At 43.9% G+C, this 24,623-nt stretch overlaps 1 protein-coding gene across 3 annotated transcripts in view; it reads right to left on the bottom strand.

Annotated features, from left to right (window-relative positions):
• The window catches only part of NUCB2 (nucleobindin 2), a 57,674-nt gene that overhangs the window by 19,864 nt on the left and 13,187 nt on the right, over positions 1-24,623 (bottom strand). For all 3 annotated transcript variants that reach the window (XM_030560491.1, XM_030560490.1, XM_030560489.1), the window contains 6 exons: positions 21,672-21,845; positions 18,125-18,232; positions 16,601-16,727; positions 8,563-8,666; positions 5,227-5,412; positions 4,381-4,471 (listed from right to left, as the gene is read on the bottom strand). In XM_030560491.1, the coding sequence (XP_030416351.1) occupies positions 4,381-4,471; positions 5,227-5,412; positions 8,563-8,666; positions 16,601-16,727; positions 18,125-18,232; positions 21,672-21,833 (778 nt within the window). In that variant the 5' untranslated portion in view covers positions 21,834-21,845. The remainder of the gene's footprint in view (positions 1-4,380; positions 4,472-5,226; positions 5,413-8,562; positions 8,667-16,600; positions 16,728-18,124; positions 18,233-21,671; positions 21,846-24,623) is intronic.

The following is a 24,623-nucleotide window of genomic DNA, read 5'->3' as shown; positions in this document are numbered from 1 at the left end:
CCATTTAATGAATACAAGAGACAAGCCAAGAAGCGCCGAATAGACACTGAATAGGACTAAACTATGCACATAATAGTTTTTTGCCTTTTGTTTCATAATAAATTTTATTTATATAACCCTTTTGCTGATTTTTAAAATGTTACATAAACAGGACAGGTGAAATATTATCGTGTAAAGCAACCATAAACACATGAAAAGACCTAGGTTTACAATTTATGATTAAAACTCTATTATCTACACAATATACATAGACATAAAATGTAAAAAGTTAAATATCTTAGAAACAGTAGCCAATCAGTTGTTTTAATTGTCATATCTGAATTCAGCACATCAAAATACATAATAAATATCACATTTTATCTCTGAAGCAGACGACTTCTCAAAAATTGTAGACCAGTGTTATTTGTAGCAATTTTTGAGTTTTACGTAGAAGTCCAAAAATTGGTTTTTTTTAAGAGCTTTCTTCTTCTATATACTGTAATCTCTTTGTAATGTTCCCTAGTGTGCTTTAACATAGTACTGTTTCAAACAGCACTATGCTGAAGTGCATTAGGAAACCTTTGGTGTGCACTGTCAGGATCTACACAGATTCCTGTAGTCTGCATTACTGCTCTATGTAAACAAACCCTTAACTACAAGTAACCATTTCTGGTGTTTTTCCTGTGTCTATTGGATAAACACTGATTTCATTTTGGGGGCAGGGTGTGTTTTTTATTGGTGTTTATTGGTTAAAATAAGAATACCCAGGCCACTCTCTCAGTAAGGTATTGCTCAACATGAGAAAAGGTAGCTGTACTTGGGCAAGATTTGTAAATATATCCCGGACCACCAGGAACCTGTGGAAAAGTTTGGCTAAATGTATGGCAGTTTCTCCAAGCAAATTACAGAATTCTGCTGACTGCTATATAAATACTCCATCCTTCAGGAAGGGACCCAGTTTAGCATGAGTTTGGCAAAGTAAGGAAATTTTATTAAATATTTGGTAACTGTGGATCGGTAACTCATGCTATGTGATGATCCGTTCTTAATCTGAATATTATGTGATACTTTCAGGGCTAGCTCCAGGGTTTTTGCCGCCCAAGGTGGCAGGGGAAGGTATGATCGTGATCGACGGCAGTTCCATTGAGCCGCTTTCTTCTTTGGCAGCAATTTGGCGGCAGGTCCCTCCCTCCTCCCCTCCTTGCCGCCAAAAAGCCCAACGTGCCGCCCCTTCTCCTTGGCCACCCCAAGTACCTGCTTGCTGGGCTAGTGCCTGGAGCCTGCCCTGGATACTTTAATGGTTGAGAGAATGTCTGGTCTAATTCAAATGTGTTTATATACTATTTAAGTTAGCTGCATCAGAGAACTTATATGTTAATTTTCAATGAGAAGAACTGGCTATTTCTGTTTTGGAGAAACTGACCCAAAAGAAGAAGCTATAGGCTCTACTTAGATTCCTAGGAGAAAAGAAATAAAATCTAATACTTTTTTGAATGTGAAGTAGAGTGGCTAAATTGCATAGGACTTTAATATATTCATAAACCAGGATTTAAAAAGCTCAGACAGACAGTTCAGAAATTCTTTGCTTTAGCTGGAGCTGGCATTAGTTTCAGCTTGTGCATTTTTTTTCCCTTTGTGAACTGGGTGAGTCAAAACCAAAACCAAACCTAGTTTCCTCCATTTGTTTTTGTTCAGCCCTTCATTAAACCATCAGCACAATGCCAGGCACATCCAGCTGCATCAAGTAAGGGCCTGCCTACACAGTGGGGTAATGTGCTGTACAAGAGTGTTATTTCTAAAGCGTACTAAGATGTACATTTATTGAAAGATCTGAAACACTGCTATATTAAAGCACACCAGAGAACCTTCAGCATACACCAGCAGGGCCTATACAGACCAATTAATGCACAACACATTAATACGTTTTAGAAATCAGCTGCCATGGAGCACATTATCCCACTGTGCAGATGAGGCCCAAGTGCCTTTGCATACAGCTCAGCAGTGAAGTAGTTAAGTGATGAGATTTAGGGATGTGAACACCCTATTAAGATCAATGGGCAAAGTTTACACCTGTCTGCTACCGTTTCAAGTTCTAGCTGCAGAAACCAGAAATAGTAAAGGCACCTTTATTTATTTTTTAGAGGACCGTGACCATCCCTGAAGGAGCCCAATTCTCTGTGCTTTTCCGGAGGTAGAACAGGGGTGGGCAAACTACGGCCTAGGAGCTGCATCCAGCCCTTCAGACGTTTTAATCCAGCCCTCGAGCTCCTGCCAGGGAGTGGGGTCTGGGGCCTGCGCTGCTCTGGCCAGGGAGCAGGGTCGGGGGCTTGCCCCACTCCATGCATGCCATGGCTCTGCATGACTCCCAGAAGCAGCGGCATGTCCCCCCTCCGGCTCCTATGTGCAGAGGCAGCCAAGGGGCTCCGCATGCTGCCCCCACCCCAAGTGCCACCCCCGTACCTCCTATTGGCCGGGAATCACAGCCAATGGGAGCTGCAGGGGCGGCGCCTGCGGCAGATGGGGCAGAGTGCAGAGCTGCCTGGCTGTGCCACCACATAGGAGCCGGAAAGGGGACATGCCGCTGCTTCCAGGAGCTCCTTGAGGTAAACGGTGCCCGGAGCCTGCACCTCTGACCCCCTTCCGCACTCCAACCTCCTGCCCCAGCCCTGATCCCCCTCTTGCCCTCTGAACCCCTCGGTCCCAGCCAAGAGCACCCTCCTGTACCTCCAACCCCTCATCCTCAGCCCCACCCCAGAGCCAACAATCCCAGCCAGAGCCCTTGCCCCCTGCTTCCTCCTACACACTCTAACCCCCAATTCTGTGAGTATTCATAGCCCGCCATACAATTTCCATACCCAGATGTGGCCCTTAGGCCCAATCCTGCAGTAGAACGACTGACACTCTGTTTACTGAGCTAGACTGAGATGGTGGAACTGCATGTTCATTCATACAGTTCTTCTGTGGCTCATCCTGATGGCGTAGTTTGTGGGCAAAATGACAACTAAAGACTTTCCCCCTAAAAAAAAAATTACCTGGCAACTGAAGAACCAGCTGTGTCTTTTAAACCTACTACCACATACAATTATTGAACTCCTCTTGGAGATACATGAGCTCTTTCTGAAAATATAACCTGTTTGTACCTATTGGGTTTCCGGGAAGTGGGCGGGCAGAAGCCCGCCCTCTGCTAAAGGATCCCGCCTCCAGCCTAAGGGGAGGATCCACAGGACCTCAAAAACCCAACTGATTTCGGGGGACAACTAATAAAAGAACAGGGACAGTAGTGCAGTCAAAGAGTCATAACCTGTTTGCATCTATTGGGTATCCGGGAGGTGGGCGGGTGGGCGGAAGCCCGCCCACTGCTAAAAGATCCCCCCCTAGCCTAAGGGGAGGATCCACAGGACCACAGAAACCCACTGAATCCGGGGGAAAATAAAAGAACAGGGACAGGAGTGCGGTCAAAGGGTCATAACCTGTTTGTAGCGGGGTGGTTACCTGCTCCTGCCCTTTGGGGCTTGAAACAGCCCAGGAGAGGGCTGGGACTGGGGAAGGGAGCAAAGCCCTGGCTGATTGTGGGAAGTGGCTGCAGCTGGGGCCACACCCCAAACAGACTAACCAGGCCTTATAAGACCCGGGCAGCCAGAAGCTCAGGAGTCACTCTCTGCTTGTAGAGAGAAGGGCCTGGCTGCTAGGGAGCTGAGAAGCGTACTGGAAGTGGAGCAGGGCTGGGGGGAAGGCTAGAGGAGCTGGGGTGCTCCAGCCTGGAAATCCCCCAGGCTGAAGGCCTAGCTGAGAGCCTAAGACCAGAACTGGGGCTGTAGAGAGCCAACTATAGAGAGAGGCAGCAGGCCCAACCCAACCTTGCTTGTGATGAATGGTGTATACTGCAGTCTGCCCCAGGGAGTGAGGCTAGATAGTGACTGGCAGTAGCCATACACTGAGGTGGGTGGGGGTTCCCCTGGGTGGGGAGACCCAGAGTGTGGGGGTACTACTAGGTGGGCAGCAACCCAGAGAAAGGGGCACTGGGGTCCTGGGAGGGACATGGGGGGCCAGCGGCAGCAGGACACCAGCCTGCAGGGGGTGCTCCAGGATGCTGGAAGAGCTGATGACCAGCAGGAGGCACTGCAGGGGTGAGTCGACTCCCTTACACTGTTGAATTTTTACATTGCTCTACTTGAGAGTGTAGCAGTACAATAGTACATTCACCCAATGTGGTAAGTGCTCTTGCATGAACAGTTTGAACTCGACAAAACTGCTGGTTTACTCCTTTTTGTTCTTCTGGACTCATCCAAATAGCTTGTGTGACCAGATTTTTCCCAACAAACGATAACATCTTCTAAACAAATAGATAATGCAAGAATCAATTGACTTACACCTTTTTTTAAACTAAATCTAATCTCTTACCGTGTAACTTGAAAAATGTCTTTGGATTGAAGTCATTAGGATCCAGCCCATCCGACTCCTCCCACACCTCTTTCAGTTGGTCTTTACTTCCCTGTAGATTGGTTAAAAATAGAAATCACTCAAAGTAATGACATGTAATTTTATTGCCCTAAACTGGAGTTAAAGTTTCTCAAAAAGGCTTTTCAAAAACCTTTGGAATGGCCCTGCTTTATAGGCCTGATCTAAAGCCCACAGAAATCAATGACAGTCTTCTTTCATTGACTTCAATGGGTTCTGAGTCAGGCTCTATGTTGTCACAAGGCAGAGGGGTTGAGGGTACCATGAAGCAGCATTCTCTGACTCTGGGGAAAAGGAACCCCTGGAATGGCTTTGCACAGCCCCTCATTTAGGAACTATGTTTAAAGTGGATTTCAGTCTACTCTTCTTGCCTAGAGGGAAGGTAGCTATAATGTTGGGATTTGCAATCTAAACATGGATGGTGCAGAATAATCCTGAATAATCTCTGGTGTCTTTATGAGCAAGCATTTTGCCAGTATATCACATTACTGTATACCAAACACACAAAGATAACAGGCATCTAGGGTAGGGTTTTCTAACGCACCCAGCACTGGTTTCTCTCTTTCCATCGAACTCAGTGGTAAAACTCTCACTGATTTCAAAGGGAGCAGAGTTTGAGCCTTTTGAAAATCCCATCCACAGAGTATTAGTCTTTATTCCCCATTTTAATGCTGATCATATGTGAATGAACAAGGTGTTATCTGGGCCCGTTTTGTTATAAGCCGTTGCCCTTTAGTATGCAAAGCTTTCTCTAGCAGGATAAGAAATGTGTAAACACTGTATCCTTACAGGATGATTGATTTTGGGATGGTCTCCATGCTTTTTCTTCATCTCCTCATATTTGGATTCCTCTTCCCGTCTCTTCTCTTCATTCAGTGTTTTTAAATATTCTCTCCTTTCATGTTCCTTCATCATCTCGTATTTCTTAAATTCATCGTGGCGTGTCTTGTCATAGTTTTCCAGGTCACTTGTAGCCTACAGGAAATGTTTATGCTGAAAAGACTGTATTGCTTAGAAGTGTGAATGACTGGCCATATTGCCATTGCTTTGCCAAACGCGAGGTAAACTAATTGGGGATCATCTTTCAACAGAGTGTAGTGTAATAGCCGCCTCTCCCCACTCTACTTGTTCAGCAAAAGCAATCACTTTCACATAATTTAATATTCTAGGAATGAACTGAGTTGCATTCCACACCCATGCATTGGTTTAAGAGGAGGAAGTAATGCACCCTTACTCTCCTCTGTAGGCTACCCACGTTGTACATAGGGCCATTACTCTCCATCCCACACAGATGGGCAGGAACTGGAGAACAGACAGTTTCGACTTCTTTCTCCCCACACGTTTCAGCCAGTGCAGCTGAACTGGCATGGTGAGGGAAATAAGATGAGCCAGGTACAAGGCTAGCACAGTGCACTTTCTCCAGGAGCTAAGAAGTAGCATGTACCAAACATCAGAGGATTTAACACCTGGGAGGGAGAGGAGTTATTTTAAGCTAAGGGTTAATGTTGGCACAAGAACAAATGGATATAAACTGGCCCTCAGCAAGTATAGGCTTGAAATTAGACAAAGGTCTCTAACATCAGAGGATTGTAGTGCTGGAACAGCCTTTCAACAGGAGTAGAGAGGGGCGAAAAAACTAACTGGTTTGTAGATTGAGCTTGATAAATTTATGGAGGATATGGTATGATGAGATCCATTAGCAAATAACTCCTACGGCCGGAGACGGGGCATTAGATGGGGACGGCTCTGAGTTACTACAGACAATTCTTTCCCAGGTGTCTGGCTAATGGGTCTTGCCCACATGTTCAGGGTCTAACTGATTGCCATATTTGGGGTTGGGAAAGAATTTTCCCACAGGTCAGACTGGCAGAGACCTTGGGGGCTTTGGACCCTCTTCTGTAGTATGGGGCACAGGTCACTTGATGGTATGAATTAGAGTAAATCGTGGATTCTCTGTAACTTGGAGTCTTTACATCAAGATTTTAGGACTTCAGTAACTCAGCCAGAGGTTATGGGCCTATTGCAGGAGTGGCTCGGTGGGGTTCTATGGCCTGTGATGTGCAGGAAGGGAGACTAGATGATCATGATGGTCCCTTCTGGCCTTAAAGTCTATAAGACTCTCCGGTGTCCCTTGCTCAGGGTTCATAGCAACTCTACAATCGATCCCTTAACCTGTAACGACAGATTACTTTAAATCCTGTGAGTGAAAATGGATAATATTTGAAAGTCTATGTTAAGGCTCATCTATGTGGAAAATTATTCTCAAATAGCTATTTCCTGATTAACTTCACGTGTGGACATTTACTCTCGAATAAGAGTGCTTTATTATGAATCAGCTTAATCCATTTTAAAATAGTAAATGCTACTGTTATCACTCCCGGTGTTTGTTCCAGGATACAAATGTCTATGGTTTACCGTAGTGAACAAACATGGAGTCACATGTCAGGGATGATCTAGGTAATGCTTAGTCCTACCAGGAGTGCAGGGGATTGCACTAGATGACCTCTCAAGGTCCCGTCTAGTCCTACAATTCTGTGTTTGTGGACTGTCCAGACTTACATTTACAATCATATAAATTAATCTGAATGAACTGATTGCCAATTAGAGTTGAAACAGGACCACATGCCCAGTCCAGACATACCCTTATGGGGGGTTAGTTAATGCAGACTTGCTTATGCTTGGAAGCAGTTTGCAGCTGATTAGTTTTCAGTTTTTGATGTTAATGTATTTAATAGTATTAAAGGAAGTTCAGCTTTCTCATGCTGTCCCCTAAAGGATGTTCAGATTCATCTGATACTGCCTCTCCAATTATTTAGAGTTCATCTCCAAAATTCCCCACATTTTTAAAAACAATTATAGCGGAAATGGCCCCCTAAGGTATCCCTTAAATTGTGTAGTTCCAGCTGGTAAATGAAAGCAGACAAAGGTGGAATGGTTTATGAACAGAAAGAACTGCTAGTTAAGAACTTCCCTCTCTCCCTACCAACTAGAATTTTTCTGAAATGATGCTCCTAACTGGTAAGATTTTTGGAAAGTTTAAGGGTAAATTAGAAGGAGCATTTTAACTCGCCAAATTCTCTGTGCAAAAACAGTCAACCAGCTTCTAATATCAGATGTACAGTGCTATGTGCTGCACACCTGAGGTTAAAATCTATCTTTCCATGAGAAGCATAATTTTTCACTATTGAAAAAAGCCATGCTGCATTCTCAGCCAAACTGCATCTCACTGATATGTCAGCTGAGCAACAACCACACCTGTGATTGATATTTACTTAATCTCTACCAGAACCACTAAATGCCTATTAAGCAACTTTTAGTATTGATATCTGAAATTCAATTGTGTTGTGGTATTGCAGCTTGCCATACACAAGAAATCTATATGGCCATTTTGAAAGGAGCAATTGTTACCTTATATCAGGGATCAGCAATGCCCTGGTGGGCCAGGCCGGTTTGTTTACCTGCCATGTCCACAGGTTCGGCTGATCGCAGCTCCCACCGGTTGTGGTTTACTGTTCCAGGCCAATGGGGGTGGCGGAAAGCAGCGGCCAGCACATTCCTCGGCCTGCACCACTCCCCGCAGCCCCCATTGGCCTGGAGCAGCGAACTGCGGCCAGTGGGAGCTGCGATCAGCCGAACCTGCAGACACGGCAGGTAAACAAACTGGCCTGGCCTGCCAGGAGGCTTACGCTGGCGGTCCATATGCCAAAGGTTACCAATCCCTGCTTTATATTAAAGTCATTATGTGACGAGGTGAAAGTAATTTAGGTATAAAAATATACTTTGTAAATACTCTACAGGCATAATACCCTTCTATCAAAACTGAACTGAATTTACATGCCCTTGACAAGTCATGTTCTGTTTCCAAAGCTGCTCACACCGGCATAAGAATGAGAATGCTACAAGATGTTACTTGAAGAATTAACAGGTTCTGTGGCGAACACATGTCAATGGAATAGAAGTTTTCCAATACATAATGGAGCCAACTAAGTTCCTCTAAGATTAAGATCTGTGTGGTATTTACAGAAGATTGGTATAGATAAAGTAAAAGGATTTGCTTTCTTGCAGAGAAATACATGATCAATCATAGCAAGTGAACATCTACAATACTTTATATCTAACACTCACTGCTTTGATCAACATATCTAAATCTTTAGATTCAAACGTGTCAGGATTCTGGTGGTTGAGGTGTTCAAACTGTTTAAGGAGAGCTTGATGGTCTATGCCAGTGTCTGAAAGAACAAGATAAAAATATGTTTTTAAAACATTATTTGAACACAAAACATATCAAACAAGTTTGAAGGAGAGAGTTCTGGAAGTTAAAAGTTTTCAAACACAAGCCTGTGATATACAAATAATTTGAGGCTCCTTAGGGACTGGATAGGTATTTGCAATTTGAAAGAATAGCAACATTTCTAGACTAGCATTGCTTAAGGAAGATTGGTGAGCTTCACTGAGCCTCTAGCAATTTGCACAGGCACTCCTCCTACCAAGATGGAGTACTGCATTTTTACACTGTAATTTTAACATGCAGAAGTTAAAGCAGATATCACAAGTATTTCAAGCTTCACAATCCAGAATAGACACTGCACTACTAGCTCCTGCAAATGAGCATATAAATAAAACAGCTGATTTTGTAGTTGTGAGGGAGTCAGTTGAAGTGCCAAATTGCTGACCAGCATCATCCAGCTGAACTAGGGTCTTAGGGCTGACGACTCCACCTTATACCTTGAAAATCACCTTTACCTGGCCAAAGTGGATGTGGAACAATACCAAATCAGAATGGCAGAAGTTTAGATTCCTTTTGTACAGACTACAAGGTGCAAGGCAGTAGGGAGTCAGGCCCTGTGTCCAAATAAGGTGCTGCAAACATTTCCCCCTCCCTTCTGTAGGGGCTGCTTCCAACAATATAAAACATGCAAATATAGCAATAGCATCAAACACTTCTATGCTACCAGAGTTTTCCATATGCTACTGTGATTTTGGTCGATACACCCATATAACGCTCTAGACCAATATTACGTTGAACAGCATCTGTTCTGTTAAAGTTAGGCATGATGGTCATGTCCTGTGATTCTAGAAGTCTATCAATTTTTTTAATTGGGCAGCTTGTCAAGATGGCTGAACAAAAAAAAAGAAATGTTTGATCTGTATAGGAGATTGTAGGACAGTCTCCTTCAACTTGTTACCCTTTAGTAAGCTAAAGATAATCTTGTCACATCTGTGCTCTGTTTTTTTTATCATCACATGCCAGCAAACAGTGACCAGTGCATATTTCAACTACCATTCCTCCACCATGAGATCACTTGTGCCTAAATACATTCTCTGATGAATCACTGTTTTATAAAGCATTTTTAAAAGTGCAATATTAGAGTTTATCTTTCCACATTAATGCTAAACCACACAAAAGATTCTTATTGGATCATTTGAAAATAAAATGCTGTAAAAATACATCCAGCTGGGGGACATGGTACCTTATTACTGTAGTATAAGCACCTCACAATCTGTATTGTATTTATCCTATGAGGTAAAGAAGTACTGTCACTCACATTTTATGGATGGGCAACTGAGGCACAGAGATGCCATGTATGTAATGGTGATAGCATTGTGATAAACTGCAGGCCATATGATACATAAAGTTTAGCACATAGATTCTGTAGGGTATAGGAATTTAAATAGTGTGAGTCCCTAAGAGGCCCCGACTTTCTTCCACGTTACAGAAACCACCAGAACCTTGCCAAATATGTATTGTATATATGTAGTTAGGTCTTGCATTTTGTATGCAGTTAGTAAACATGGTTATGTGGACTCCATTGTGTCTGTGTGGCGCATATTCATATTACATATGTAATATGAATAGCAAAAAAAGATAATGGCCTTTGACTGCTCCAGCTGTGTGCTAATTCGTCTCTTCCAGGACCACTGCTAACAATCAAATCTCGGAGCAGCTTCAAACAAACAGACACTTGTTCTTTTTCAGACATGCTGTCAGAGAAATATGTCCTAATTTCCACATACACACAACTGTTGAACTCTCCCCCACACTAATCTGATGGGTAGCATAGAAAATATTCTATCCTGCATGAGTGTTTTAAGGCTCAATATCTCAAGACCTTCTAGGGCTAGACATGGGAGTAACATGCCCATCCCAAACTCATGCTGATAAGACTTTTATTAATCACTGATTTTCTCTGACTTTCTCTCTGGCAGTGCAAAGCAGCCAGAAAGCTGCCCTGACAGGGCATCTCAGGGAATCATCAGGTGGCATAAAGTCAGCTATAATCAATGGCAGAGGAGGAGTGGGGAATAGCTAAAGGACAATATGCTCTACCACTCCCTAGCAGGCACAAAGGCCCAGAGCCACAAAGGGATTTTGGCATTGTGAGGCTCAGCATTGCCATGCTTAAATTTTGGTGCTCATAAAGTCACAGACAATACTGTGATCCAGAAAGTCTGAGTTAGAGAGCCTAGGCTCCCTATACAGTGAATGGGGGGAGAGAGGCATCTAAGAATGTGATCCAAAAAAAGCCAGCAAGCTAGGCAGCTCCCCATGTAAACTAGCCAGTTGGAAATACCTTAGAGAAGGAGGTGTACTAAGCCACTCCACTCTTGAAGATAGGCACCTAAATCCAGGCTGCAGGTAGGAACCTAACTCTGCCTGCAATCCATAACTGCAAACCCTTCTTCTGGAGTCAGGCAGCTTAAGCACCTGCCTCACTCCACACAAAACTGACAGAAAAGGAGGAGGAAGAGGTGATGACCATATAATTTTTAGCCCAGTGGTTAAAGCCCTCACCTGGGATGTGAGAGACCCAACTTCAATCGCCTCCCCTCCCCCATGGAGTGGTGAACAGAAGATTTGAATAGGGATCTTCCACACCTCTGAGGGCTCTAACCACTGAGCTTCAGGATATTCTGGTGTGGGCTCATTCAGTATCTCCTGTTGAAGCTGTTCCACTGTGCATAAATACTTAGTTGCTGGGCTAGAGAGAGAGAAAATGACTTTATAGCTTGGTGATTAGAAAATCCATTTGGAAGGTGGGAGATCCAGAGTGCAGCACCCCTGCTTCAATCACTGTGCCTGAAGTGGGAACCAAACCTGTCTCCCACATCCTAGGTGAGACACAGGACTAAAAGTTTTAACCTAGACAGTGTTAGCACCACAACTACAACTGCAACCCAATCTGATAGGTGACCTCTGAGCACACCTAGCCAATCTAGCCCTGCAGTAAAATAAGCGGATGAATGCTTATCTTCCCCTAGTTCATGTATTGCAATGAGGCTTGGGTGGGAAATGGTACCCGGGTGCCTTGAATGAGGCAGCAGTATGCATGCTCGGAGACAGAACTATAGGTGCCTCAGAAAACTTAAGTGTTGAGTGTTTAGGCACCCACAGCATTTGGCGGCAGCCAACAGGGAGTTTTGTGGATCGTAATGGTGCCTAAAAATGAGATTTAGGCACCTAAGTCTGGGGGTTAAGGACTAGATTCACAAAGGAATTTATGCACCTAGAAAATCACTGGGATTCACAATGGCTGAGTTCAACACCTAAGCTCTCTATACAATGAACAAAGAGAGATAAGCGCCTCAGAATAGAATTCACAAAAGCCAGTCACTAGGGGGCACCTCACCTAAACTAGTCAAGGAAATGCCAAGCCAAAGGATGTGTGCTAAGCCCCACCCCTCGCTTGGAGATAGGCACCTTAGCCTGGGTTCCAGGGCCATGCCTCCTTTTGCTTGGAATTCTCTGCTGCAACTCCTCTTAGAGCCAGTCTCCATTCCTGCTTACATTGCTGTAACTTGTGTTGCTCAGGGGTATGAAAGACACCTCCCTGAGCAACATCAGTTAGGTTGACTTAAGAGCTGTCCACATCAGGGCTATGTTGGCGGGAGACGCTCTCCCACCAACATAGCTTCTGACTCTCATGGAGGTGGACTAATTATGCCAACGGGAAGAGCGCTCTCCTCTGAGCATAGCCCATATTCACCAGACGTGCTACAGCAGGGCAGCCGCACCAATGGAGCGTGGTAGTATAGACTTGCCCTAAGTGTTAGGTGCCTATGATGATTTGTGCAGGGGGCTGTGGGAGGAGGGAGCTTAGGCATCTGGATGCCTGGCGTGGTGCTGCATGGCTGAGCACCTGCAGTTCTTATTGATTTTGGTGGAATTTGTGCGTGCTCAGCACTTCTGAAAATCAGGTCGTTAAAGTTAGGCACACTGGTCAAATTTTTCAAACCTGGATACCTAAAGTTAGAGATCTAAATACAAGAAATGCTACATGCCTGCAGCTCCCACTGAAGTCAGTGGCATCCAAATTTGAAAAATGTGACCACTGTGCATACATACATCTGCAGTCTGAGGATTTAGTTTGAGTGAGTACAAGCTACTAAATACAATAATGCTGATCTTCTGAGATAACGTGGGTTCATGGGTGTGACATTGCACTCTATGATTTTATGAAAATATGCTAGAGTGTGAATATGTAACTGGAATATGCTTAATGCAAAAGGTCTCTTGTAATGTATCATTACAAAGCTTATAATCTACTGAGTGTGGTCATCATATTTGTATAAATGTATCATTCTTGGATCTGAAACTAGAAACACAAAATATAATTGAGGTCCTTTTGTAATTATGCAAAGTGTGGGCCATTAATGGTGGCTTGGAAACTTGATGGTTCCAATTAACCTGGACAATTGGTTGTATATGGCTCTGTTTATTTGTAAGTCTTCCTATATACATGTGTGCTGGCAAATGGGTAATGAAGTCTTATAGTGACAGATGATCATGTCACCTGAACTGGAATCCATCTTAAATCTGGTGCTTTTACAATTAGAAGGAGGGGTGGAAACCCAGAGAGGGACAAAGGATTCCTGCCTTGTACAAAAGAGAGATAAGGGTGTGGAACGGAACAAAGGGGGCTGCAGTCATAAGAAATCCCCTAGCTACCACCTGAGCTGGAACAAGGACTGTACCGGGGAAAGGATTGGGCCCAGACCAGGAGAAGGCTAGTCTGTCAAAGAAGCTTACTGGAACATCTCTGAGGGTGAGGTTTCATCTGTATTCAGTTTATTACTGTAATAGACTTAGACTTGAATGTTTTTTATTTTATTTTGTTTGGTGATTTACTTCGTTCTGTCTGTTATTACTTGGAACCACTTAAATCCTACTTTTTGTATTAATCACTTTTTACTTGCTCATTAACCCAGAGTATGTATTAATACCTGGGGTGCAAACAGCTGTGCATCTCTCTCTATCAGTATTATGGAGGGCGAACAACTTATGAGTTTACCCTGTATAAGCTTTATGGATTTATTTGGACCCCACTGGGAGTTGGGCATCTGAGTGCTGGAGACAGGAACACTACTTAAGCTGTTTTCAGTTAAGCCTGCAGCTTTTGGGGCATGTGGTTCAGACCTGGGTCTGTATTTGTAACAGGCTAATGTGTCTGGAACAAACAGGCAAGGCACTGAAGTCCCAAGCTGCCAGGGAAAACGGGCTCAGACGTAGTCTCAGCACATCAGGTGGCAATACCAAAGAGGGTTTCTGTGAACCAACCCACCACAATGAGGCATTACAACGAAATTTTCAGCTACATAAAGTTACCATCCACTGTACCATCCGTACTAGTTGTCCTTAATTAGATCATTGTGAGCTTCATCACAACTTCAGGGGAAAATCTGCCTGCATTTGAGTCTGAGATGAACTATGAGTCTTTGTGTTCATAGGTGAAGCAAGCCGTTTATTCCTCTGGAGAGGCTATGTAGTGGGCTGTGCTCTCTGGACTGTTCTATTTTTTTTTTAAAAAAAGAAAAGCACAGAAGACAGAGGCCAATTTTATTATCTACTAATTGTAGGGCATAGCACCCAGAGGTCCCAATCAGGGATCAAGGCCCTACTGGAATAGCCAGGGGCAGATTAGGGTTTTGTAGGTCCCCTGGGCCAGAGCAAGTGGGGGTCCCTCCCAACCCCTCCCACCTGCAGTCTCCCACTCCCCCGCATCCCTCCCAGTGCTCTTTCCAGGGAGTGGGGTGCTGGTGTGGGGAGATGCCCTGCTCTGCCCAGCCAGCACCGCAGTGAGGAGTGGAGTCTGGGCACGGGCTCCCTGGCAGGGTTGCCAGGTGGGCAGAACGAGTTGGAGGTGTGGGGCAGAGCCGCAACTAGGGATTTTTGCGCCCAAGGCAAGGGACAGGGGCGGCATGTTTGGCTCTTCGGCAGCAGGTTCCTCTAGAAGGGAAGGACCTGCCGCCGAATTGCTGCCATTCTTTGGCAGCAATTTGGCGGCAGGTCCTTCCCTCTGAGAGGGATTAGGGGACCCGCCGCCGAATTTCTGCCGAAGAGCCAGACATGCCGCCCCTCTACCTTGCCGGCGGCCAGTGGCAATTTGGCGGCGGATCCCTAAGTCCCTCTTTGGAGATAAGGGACTTGCTGCGGAATTGCCGCCAAAGGAGAGGACCTTTCTGTTGCCCTCACCTTCTGTGCCTGAGGCAAGTGCCTCACTCGCCTTGCCCTCGTTATGGCACTGATGCGGAGGCGCCCATTTTCTGTGTCCTCATGGCCCAGTGGCTAATCCACGACTGGTGAATAGCACTCACTAAAAACAGTAAAAAACAGTCCTTCCCCAAAAATACAGATCTTTTGGCTTTCTCCTGGCATTACCGAGGCCCGACTCCCTCAATCTACCCTCCATCCCCACACTAAGCTCATTGGCAGTGTTTCAGTGCCACAGAAGGGTGGCAGAACACTGCAAGAATACAAGCGTAAGTTATGATTCATTTCCCACTGAAATAAATAGGAGTCTTTCCGCTGACTTGATAAGGAATTGGATCAGGCCCTACTTGCACTGATAAATCTGCACAGAAAATACACCGTCCACTTAAAAAAAAACACAACAACACCTAAGCAGAACATTTTGGAAGAGATTCTTAGCATCACCATTAGAAACATTATGCTTGTGAATACAATTCTTTTCAGAAAGAAACCTCCAGTAAAAGGTCTGCATCAAGTCTCCCTGGTTGTCTTTTTTTTTTTTTTAATTTATATTTTGCATATTAGAATTAAATCATGCAGCGCTGGGCAAAGAGACAAGGCAGCACCCCCTGCCAAGCAAGCTAGCAGTAACTGTAGGCACTGGAAATTTGTATACTTTGTTTCTAAATATAAAGGCCTACTGCCTAGATTGCAGTGTAGCATTAGCAATGCTATAATTATGGACAAGAAGACACTTTCATTCCAAGTCCCTGTTTCTGATGCTTAGAACTGCAACAACAACAAAAATCCTTTGAGCTGAGTTTCTCATGTTTCTTATAAGACTATAAAATTAATTTCTGGTAAGGAGGAGGTTGAAAGAAAGACAACCACTTTTGAGCTAGTCGACCAGTTAAAAAAACCTGTTCCAAACACCTTTTTAAAAAAAAAATTAGATTGCGCTAAATCCACAAAGGGATGTAGGAGTCCAATGCCTAATTTTTAGGCACCCTGGCACCCAATGGAATTCTCACCCCCAAGTAACGCACCCAGGCTCCCTGTACAATGCATAGGGGGAGTTAGGTTCCTAAAAATGTGATTCATATGAGCCAGCATGCTGAGCAGGGAGCTGCCTAAACTAGCCAGTAGGAAATGCCAAGGAGAAGGGTAAGACATAAGCGCCAGCTCTCAAAGGTAGTGAGACACCTAATTCTAGACAGGAGGGATGGTGCCCTATCTGTGCTTTGGGATTTACATCCACACACCTGCTCCTGGAGTTAAGCACCTAAGCTAAGCCAGGTCAGGTTAGTACTTTCTCTCTCAAGGGCGGGTGGCTGTTGATGTGACCCCAACCTGGTATAAGCAGCAGCCAAATGGTTCACTGGAGTAGAGAGTGCAACATGGGTTTCCTGCATCCCAGGAAATGTCTAAGCCACCAGGCTACAAAGTCTGTATCTTTCTCTTTTCCTCTCTGTCCCAGTGAATATTTAATTATTCATACACAGTGGAAGAGCTCCAATGGGAAAGACTTTCCATCTCAGGAGTATAAAACGGGGACCCTCTTACCATTCCAACTCAGTTCAACCATTCCTATTGCTGATAGGAGCCAGTGAGGAGAACAAAATTGGTGGATTCCAGGCACCTATCTGATAAAGACCAATCTGTTAATTCTGTGTGAATTCTGCTTCGTATTCTTACCTTGAAAGGAATCCATTTTAGCTTTGATTAGCATTCTTAACCTTGCCACTTCTTGTCTTTTCAGTTCATCCAGCCTTGTTCTCACATGATGGCTTACTAAGTCTAGCTCTTTGCTTAGCTTTCCACTCTGTTAAAATAAATAAGTGATCTATAATGACAATCGTGTTGTAGTTTTCAGATGCCTACCACACGTGGGCTGTAATTGCCATTCTGAAGACTTTATAAACATCATAAGTATCTCACACATTTTTTGAAGAGAATATTAACTTTGTAAATTTATGAAAAATAGAAATTGGGGCAGGGCACTCACTGAAAGACTCTTTAAGCTGCCTTTAAAAAAAAACAAAATTTGATGCTCCAAATACCATAATTAAACCAAGACCCTGTAGCACAGCTGTGTATCTGTATTTAAAGATCTCTTCAGAAGTGAGAAGTGACCATTCTGTAAATCAGCTGTTATCATGTGGTCCACAGAGAACTGCAGATCAACAGAGTGATGTGGGTGCCAAACTCTTGCTGAAAGAGGAATCGGCACAGCAGCAGCCACCTAAGGGTGCTGTAAGAATGTTCAGCAGCACCTGAAAACTGAGACCAGCTCCCAGGGGCTTTGCCAGGAATGCAGTGGATACTTAAGCTGTCAGACCCTAGCAGCAGCAGAGCTTTACATCAAAGGTAATGCAAGAGGAATGAAAGCTTAGTGCTCTTAAGGTGAGACTGTGGAGAAGAGAGAATTTGGAGCAGCCAGCTGGACCTGGGGACTGGAGAAGGGTGGAGGAGGAGTGAACATAACCTAGGGTGGCAACAGCAGGAGAGAACAGAACACGAAGATGGTGGTTGGAGTGGTACCAGAAGTAGGGGTGCTGGGAAGAGAAGAGAACCACAGCTCAGTCTTTATTCTTCCCAAACACTGCCACCTTTATCACAAAACTTGAACACAGTGTGTTGTTCTCAATTCCCAGGGGCTTCAGGATCAGGCTTTTTTGTGTTTCTCTACTTCCCCCACTTGTTTCCATGTCATTAAATTCACATGTGGCACATGGCTTCCACCTGGGAGGGCAGAGAAGCCTCTCTGCCATTGGCTCAGTATTGCTCTGAATCACTTGGCAGGCAACAAAGTGAGAGCTATGCGAAGAGCCATTTTGACCTTAATGAACTTTGTGCTGTTCCTTCTGAATTCCGAAGAATTCTAAAGAATTCTTAAGGCCTTGCTTTCCATTTTGCAGGAGAACACTAATAAATGTTTTCCAAAAGCAAGATTGAATCTAATTGTTTTATTAGTAGTTAGGTAGCAAATTAAAACCTCTTGGGAGACTGATATGGTACAGTTTCTTCAAAAAACAGGATATCTGTCCTGTAGCTGCAGAGATAAAGAACTCTTTAAAGAATCTAATTTAAATTGCATAAGCTAATGAAAAAGTAAAGGCAATACTAAATAAAAATTAAGACTAATAGAAGAATATGAAACTATATCATTGTAGCTGTCTAAACTCATCTTGATTAAATTCTATTGATCTTTGCACATACCTTTATTTCCTCTATATCAGCAGTCTGAAGTTTCTCTCTGAAATGTTTATCTGTTTCTAGGACATCTATCACTTGCTTGAGATATTCATCATAATAAAGCCCAGTATCCTTTAGGAAAAGAAGTTTGAGATTAGGAAAAAAATGCCTCCAAATGTTTTATTTTAATATAAATGCAAAGATTTAATCTATGCACACACAATCTCAAACATCAGTAGTATTGAGCAGAATGCACCAACTCGGTATATCAGCAATAAGATATGAATTTCTTTGCTTTGGTTGGTTTGCACAATTATCAAACACAAACTAGTTTCCTCTGTTCCCTTTTTGTTCTAGAAGTTGACAAAGGAATAAAGGCAGAGAGAGATTTAAGAACGCACATCATGCACATTTGGGGCCTATCATGTACATTGAAATTGTTTTTTTTTTTAATCTGTAATTTACTTGATAGACAAATAGACGACAATTCAGAACATTTTCCCCTACAGGAGATTATCTCCTTGAGTTTCCACTTGCTGAGTTTAATAGGAATTCTTTTTTTAGGGAGCATAATGTGCCACTTCATTCCCATCCTAATAGAAGCAGCCGCCACAAGTTTGGCCCCCATAACCCGATATCTACCTCCAAGGGTACGTCTACACTACAGGATTATTCCAATTTTACATAAACTGGTTTTGTAAAACAGATTGTATAAAGTCGAATGCACGTGACCACACAAAGCACAATAATTCGGTGGTGTGCGTCCATGTACTGAGGCTAGTGTCGATTTCTGGAGCGTTGCATTGTGGGTAGCTATCCCATAGTACCCGCAGTCGCCTCCGCCCATTGGAATTCTGGGTTGAGATCCCAATGCATGATGGTGCAAAAACAGTGTCGCAGGTGATTCTGGGTAAATGTCGTCACTCATTCCTTCCTCTGTGAAAGCAACGGCAGACAATCATTTCGCACCCTTTTTCCCTGGATTGCACTGGCAGACACCATAGCATGGCAACAATGGAGCCCGTTTTGCCTTTTGTCACTGTCACCGTATGTGTACTGGATGCTGCTGACAGAGGCGATACTGCAGCGCTACACAGCAGCATTCATTTGCCTTTGCAAGGTAGCAGAGACGGTTATCAGTCGTTCTGTATCATCTGCTGCTGTCATGGGTGCTCCTGGCTGACCTTCGCTGAGGTCAGCCGGGGGCGCAAAGATAAAAATGACCCCCTGAGTCATTCCCTCCTTTATGTTGTATCTAAAAATAGTCAGTCCTGCCTAGAATATGGGGCAAGTGTACTAGAGAACCTGTGTACCAGAGAGCACAGCCGCTCCGTGTCAGATCCCACAGAAATGATGAGCTGCATGCCATTCTAGGGGGTGCCCCTGCAACAACCCCACCCGTTGCTTCCCTCCTCCCCCAACCCTCCTGGGCTACCATTGCAGGATCCCCCCATTTGTGTCATGAAGTAATAAAGAATGCAGGAATAAGAAACACTGACTTTTTAGTGAGATAAAATGAGGGGGAGGCAGCCTCCAGCTGCTATGATAGTCCAGGCAGTACAAAATCTTTTCTTTAGACATGAAAGGGGGGGCTGATGGAGTTCAGCCCCCAGTTGCTATGATGAGGACAGTTACCAGCCATTCTGTACCATCTGCTAGGAATAACCAGGAGTCATTCCTATTTTTACCCAGGCACCCCTGGCCGACCTCACCTGAGGACAGCCAGGAGCACTCACGGGCTGATGATGACGACGGCTACCAGTCCTACTGCACTGTACCGTCTGCCACCAGGGAAGGGAAGGGAGAGGATGCTGCTGTTCATTGTCCCAGCACCGTGTCTACCAGCAGCATGCAGTAGACATATGGTGACACTGAAAAAAGTCAAGAAACGATTTTTTTCCCTTTTCTTTCACGGGGGGCGGGGAGGGGCAGTAAATTGACGAGATATACCCTGAACCACCCCGGACAATGTGTTTGATCCTACAGGCATTGGGAGCTCAGCCAAGAATGCAAATGCTTTTTGGAGACTGCGGGGACTGTGGGATAGCTGGAGTCCTCAGACCCCCCTCCCTTCCTCAATGAGCATCCATTTGATTCTTTGGTTTTCCGTTATGCTTGTCACACAGCACTGTGGTGTGGACTCTGTATCATAGCCTGGAGATTTTTTTCAAATGCTTTGGCATTTCGTATTCTGTAACGGAGCTCTGATAGAACAGATTTGTCTCCCCATACAGCGATCAGATCCAGTATCTCCCATACAATCCATGCTGGAGCTCTTTTTGGATTTGGGACTGCATCGCCACCCGTGCTGATCAGAGCTCCACACTGGGCAAACAGGAAATGCAATTCAAAAGTTCACAGGGCTTTTCCTGTCTACCTGGCCAGTGCATCTGAGTTCAGATTGCTTTCCAGAGCGGATACAGTGGTGCACTGTGTGGGATACCGCCTGGAGGCCAATACCGTCGATTTGCGGCCACACTAACCCTAATCCGATATGGTAATACCGATTTCAGCACTACTCCTCTCATTGGGGAGGTGTACAGAAACTGGTTTAAAGAGCCCTTTATATCGATATAAAGGGCCTCGTTGTGTGGACGGATGCAGTGTTAAATTGGTTTTACGCTGCTAAAATAGGTATAAACGCGTAGTGTAGACCAGGCCTAAGACTCATGCAGATATTGGGAGAATTTACAGGAAGTACAGGACCATTCACACAGGGCCATTGGAACAGAATTGCTGGGTGCTCACTAGCTGGAGCTGCCCCAAGAGGGTGAAGCTTGTTCACATCAAGCCAGCAAAAGTTTGTATGGCAGCAACCTATAGTAACATCCATTGTGTTTTCCCCTGTGAGTTTGGGGCAAAGAGAACAATCTAGAGGAGCCTAGCCAGCTAGAATTGAACAGTGGATATAGAACTACCCCTCTCCAAGATTTCATGTTTAGTAGCAGGACTTCACTTGCAAAACAGCAATATTATTCTTTAATAACTAAAAGCTCTTAACATGCACTTTGACAAAGTGGAAAATGGAGTTGCCATGAAACAAACATATTATCTCAGCTGTCATTTTGTGACATGGTTACCTACTGCATTTTGTTACTAGGAAAATGGTTTGCGAAAATCCTTCCGTATTTCCCTGATTTAAACCTATTCCACTCTCTGAGATCCAATTGGGACCAGCATTCTTCCTACCAAAGATGACTGGATGGAACTTCCTTTTAGCCTATTAATAATACTCAGTCAGTTGGGAGAAGGTGTACAATAGGCATTTTCTTCCCTCAGGAGCTTTGTGCATTGCCTCTGTTACCTCCCCAGTCCTACCATATCAGGGAGCAAGAGATGGGAGCAGGTATTGAACCCTGAATATGACCACCCCACATGGAAAGGTGAAATACTACTAGCTTCCCCTTGGAGTACAGCACCAACAAAGTTAATTATTATTTATTACAGCACCTAGGAGGACTAGTCAGGGACAAATCTCAAAATGAGAAAAAAATCAACAAGCTTGTTATTGATAGAAAGAATACTGCCTTTTAGTATAAAGTATTTAATAAAATACCCTTCATTTACTTACTGGGGTTTCTATTTTTGCTCCTTCTACATGAGGTTCTCCTTGAACTTTTGTCTTGTCTATGTCTATAGGCACTGCTTCCAAATTGATTAGGAGACATATCACCAGCAAAACACAATGTTGTGGTAGGATGGTTCTCCACCTCATCTGAAACATCATCATCATCACTAACTAGAGCTAGGATTTAACAGAAATAAACTAGGTTATTGGACAGAATTAACACATTCATATTAGCACCAGCAATAATCCTACTGATTATACATTATAAAGCCATCAAAGGACATTAGAGCCAAACAGGGTAAAAAAAATAGTACTCAAGGATTATTTTAAAATCTTAACTGATTAATAATTAGACATCACTAGGTTGTCAAAGTGGTAGTGATATTACACGCTAGCATATGCAATGTAGCAAGCACCCTACCCACAGAGGGAGAAAAGATGAGGCATTATTACAAGGATTATTATATTGGCTTCTGTATGTTTAAGTGAAGACTCTTTTAAATCTGCTGTGGTATTATCAGTAATTCTGTAAAATGGTTTGGGTAGCAATAAAGTTTAGGATTTATACACTAATTTAGATGTTCAAAGTCCTGTATAATTGTCAGTTAGTGAGAAAGATACTATACAAAACAAGGTCCAGATACTACTCTCACTGAAAGCTTTCCAATGATCATAATGGGAACAGGATCAGCCTCAGAAATTGTATAGGGAGTGTCTTGATTTTTGGGTCTTTTTCTTATATAGGTCCCCACCCCCAGTCCGATTTTTCACACTTGCTGTCTGGTCACCCTAGTCACTTCTGAAGAGACCTTTAAATACAGATTTATTTGGGCATCAGCTTTTGTGGGTAAAAAACCTCACTTCTTCAGATGGCATATGCAGAACAATAGATACATACAGATGTTAATACAGACAATCTTAAGTCTTTTGTTGAGGAAATAAAGTGAGAAAGCTAATATTGAATGTTACATACATTTTTTGTTCAGCATTTCACAGACTAAAAGGATCCCAAGGATTCATTGAGATTATTTTTTTCTTATTTAAAGAAATCGGCAAAAAATGCCTGGCTGGAGTACAGTAACTCTACTGAAGTTAGTGGACTAACTCTGACATTAGTCCTTGGTATCTGGCAGGAGTTGCTGTTGCTGCCACCAATCATGCACTGAGGGCTTGGCTACAATGGAGAGTTGCAGCGCTGTAAACCCACCACCAGCGCTGCAACTTACTCACCGTCCACACTTGCAGGGCACATACAGCGCTGCATCTCCCTGGCTGCAGCACTGGTTGTACTCCTGCTCTGTCTCGGGTATAAGGATTGCAGCGCTGGTGATGCAGCGCTGCTCCGCAAGTGTGGCTACCAAAAGTGCTGTAACTGTCCTCCAGGGTATTAGGAGGTATCCCAGAATGCCTGTTCACAACAAACCAGAAGAGCTCCTGTTTGCTTGAGAAGAGGCAGGCAGGGGAATTGCTTTGGAATGTTCACAGCTGTTTGCTTGAGTAGAGAAGCCACACAGCGGAGGGGGTGGGGGGAGTCTGTGTTGGAGCAGCTGCTTATGTGGTCTGAAGGCTATTTAGGAGTGCATTTAGTGAATAAGAGAGGGGTGGGGGAAGGGGTCAAAACTTTTTAAATGATTGAAGGTAGGCGCTGTGTATCTTCCAGTCCTTAGAACTAGCAAGGCAGGGAGCTGACACAGTGTCAGCTCCAAAAATCCACTCTCTCTGTCTCCCCCACGCTCCCTGTCACACTCCACCCCACCCTCCTCTTTTGAAAAGCACGTTGCAGCCACTAGAACACTGGGATAGCTTCCCACAATGCACCACTCCCAACAGCGCTGCAAATGTGGCCGCGCTGCAAATGCGGCCACACTGCAGCGCTGGTAGCTGTCAGTGTGGCCACACTGCAGCGCTTTCCCTACACAGCTGTATGAAGATAGCTGTAACTCCCAGCGCTGTACAGCTGTAAGTGTAGCCATGGCCTGAATGTGTTGTTTTCAGTGTCAGCAGCTGTGGACAAAGTACATCAGATTAACTTTTGCTGGATCATTCCCATAAAATAATCTGAACTGATTTGCTGGGATCAGTAAATTAATTTCTAGCCTCAGCACAGTGTTGGTGACTTCTCTGTGGCCTGCAATGGCTCTGTACAGTTGATGTGTGAGGCTGTTCACTGTTCTAAATATTTTTAGAAGTCTGAAGTGTCCTGATCATACAAAATGTGCAATAATTATCAGATTTTTTTTAAAAATCACTTTGTCTAACTTTACCACTTTAACAATACAATATACAGATTCATTCTGAGGATCTTATTAACAACTATCAAGACAGTAAATGGTTTGCACCCTCTTAAATTTGATGATAGAATAGGCAAATGAGTATTCGTCCATACTTCTGAGTCATGACTTTTCAAAAAAACAAACGCACACACACACCATCCTTGGCTTTTGACATTGGGTAATTTTTGTGATTGAGGTGCGAATAAGTCGTACACAGCTGCACAAAGTCCATTAACAATTTTAAGGGAATAATTCATGAGGAGGCACTTAGCAAGCAGCATATTGGAAACACGTACAACCAAGACTGATACACTTGCAATCAGCTCCCTTCCCAGTACTCATGTGCACTAGGCCACCAGGGCAGAATAGGCCAACTGGATAAAGGAAAAGAAGTAGCAGGAAAGCAACCCTATGTCTCTAGCTATAGTACAGCTTTTAACTGCAGTTGTAACCTGTTAGTGGCAGTCTGTTTACATACATGACTAATATTTGATTAGTAACAGTGACAGCTAATCATATGTCACTTGTGCCAGCAACCCCCTAAGCTGGCCAGCGGCAGTCTCCCTGTAACCACTTTGTAATACTGTTGTCCTGTGAGCAAGACCCTGTTATTGTGCCTCATTACCTGATACTTCTTCCTCCCAGAGTTCATTGCCCCATGTGCTGCTAATGCCATCTTTTT

Source organism: Gopherus evgoodei, chromosome 4 (genome assembly GCF_007399415.2).
Source record: "Gopherus evgoodei ecotype Sinaloan lineage chromosome 4, rGopEvg1_v1.p, whole genome shotgun sequence".
Classification (NCBI taxonomy): Eukaryota; Metazoa; Chordata; order Testudines; family Testudinidae; genus Gopherus; species Gopherus evgoodei.
Note: the sequence above shows the minus strand (reverse complement) of the source record. Positions and strands in the feature narration are given on the sequence as shown.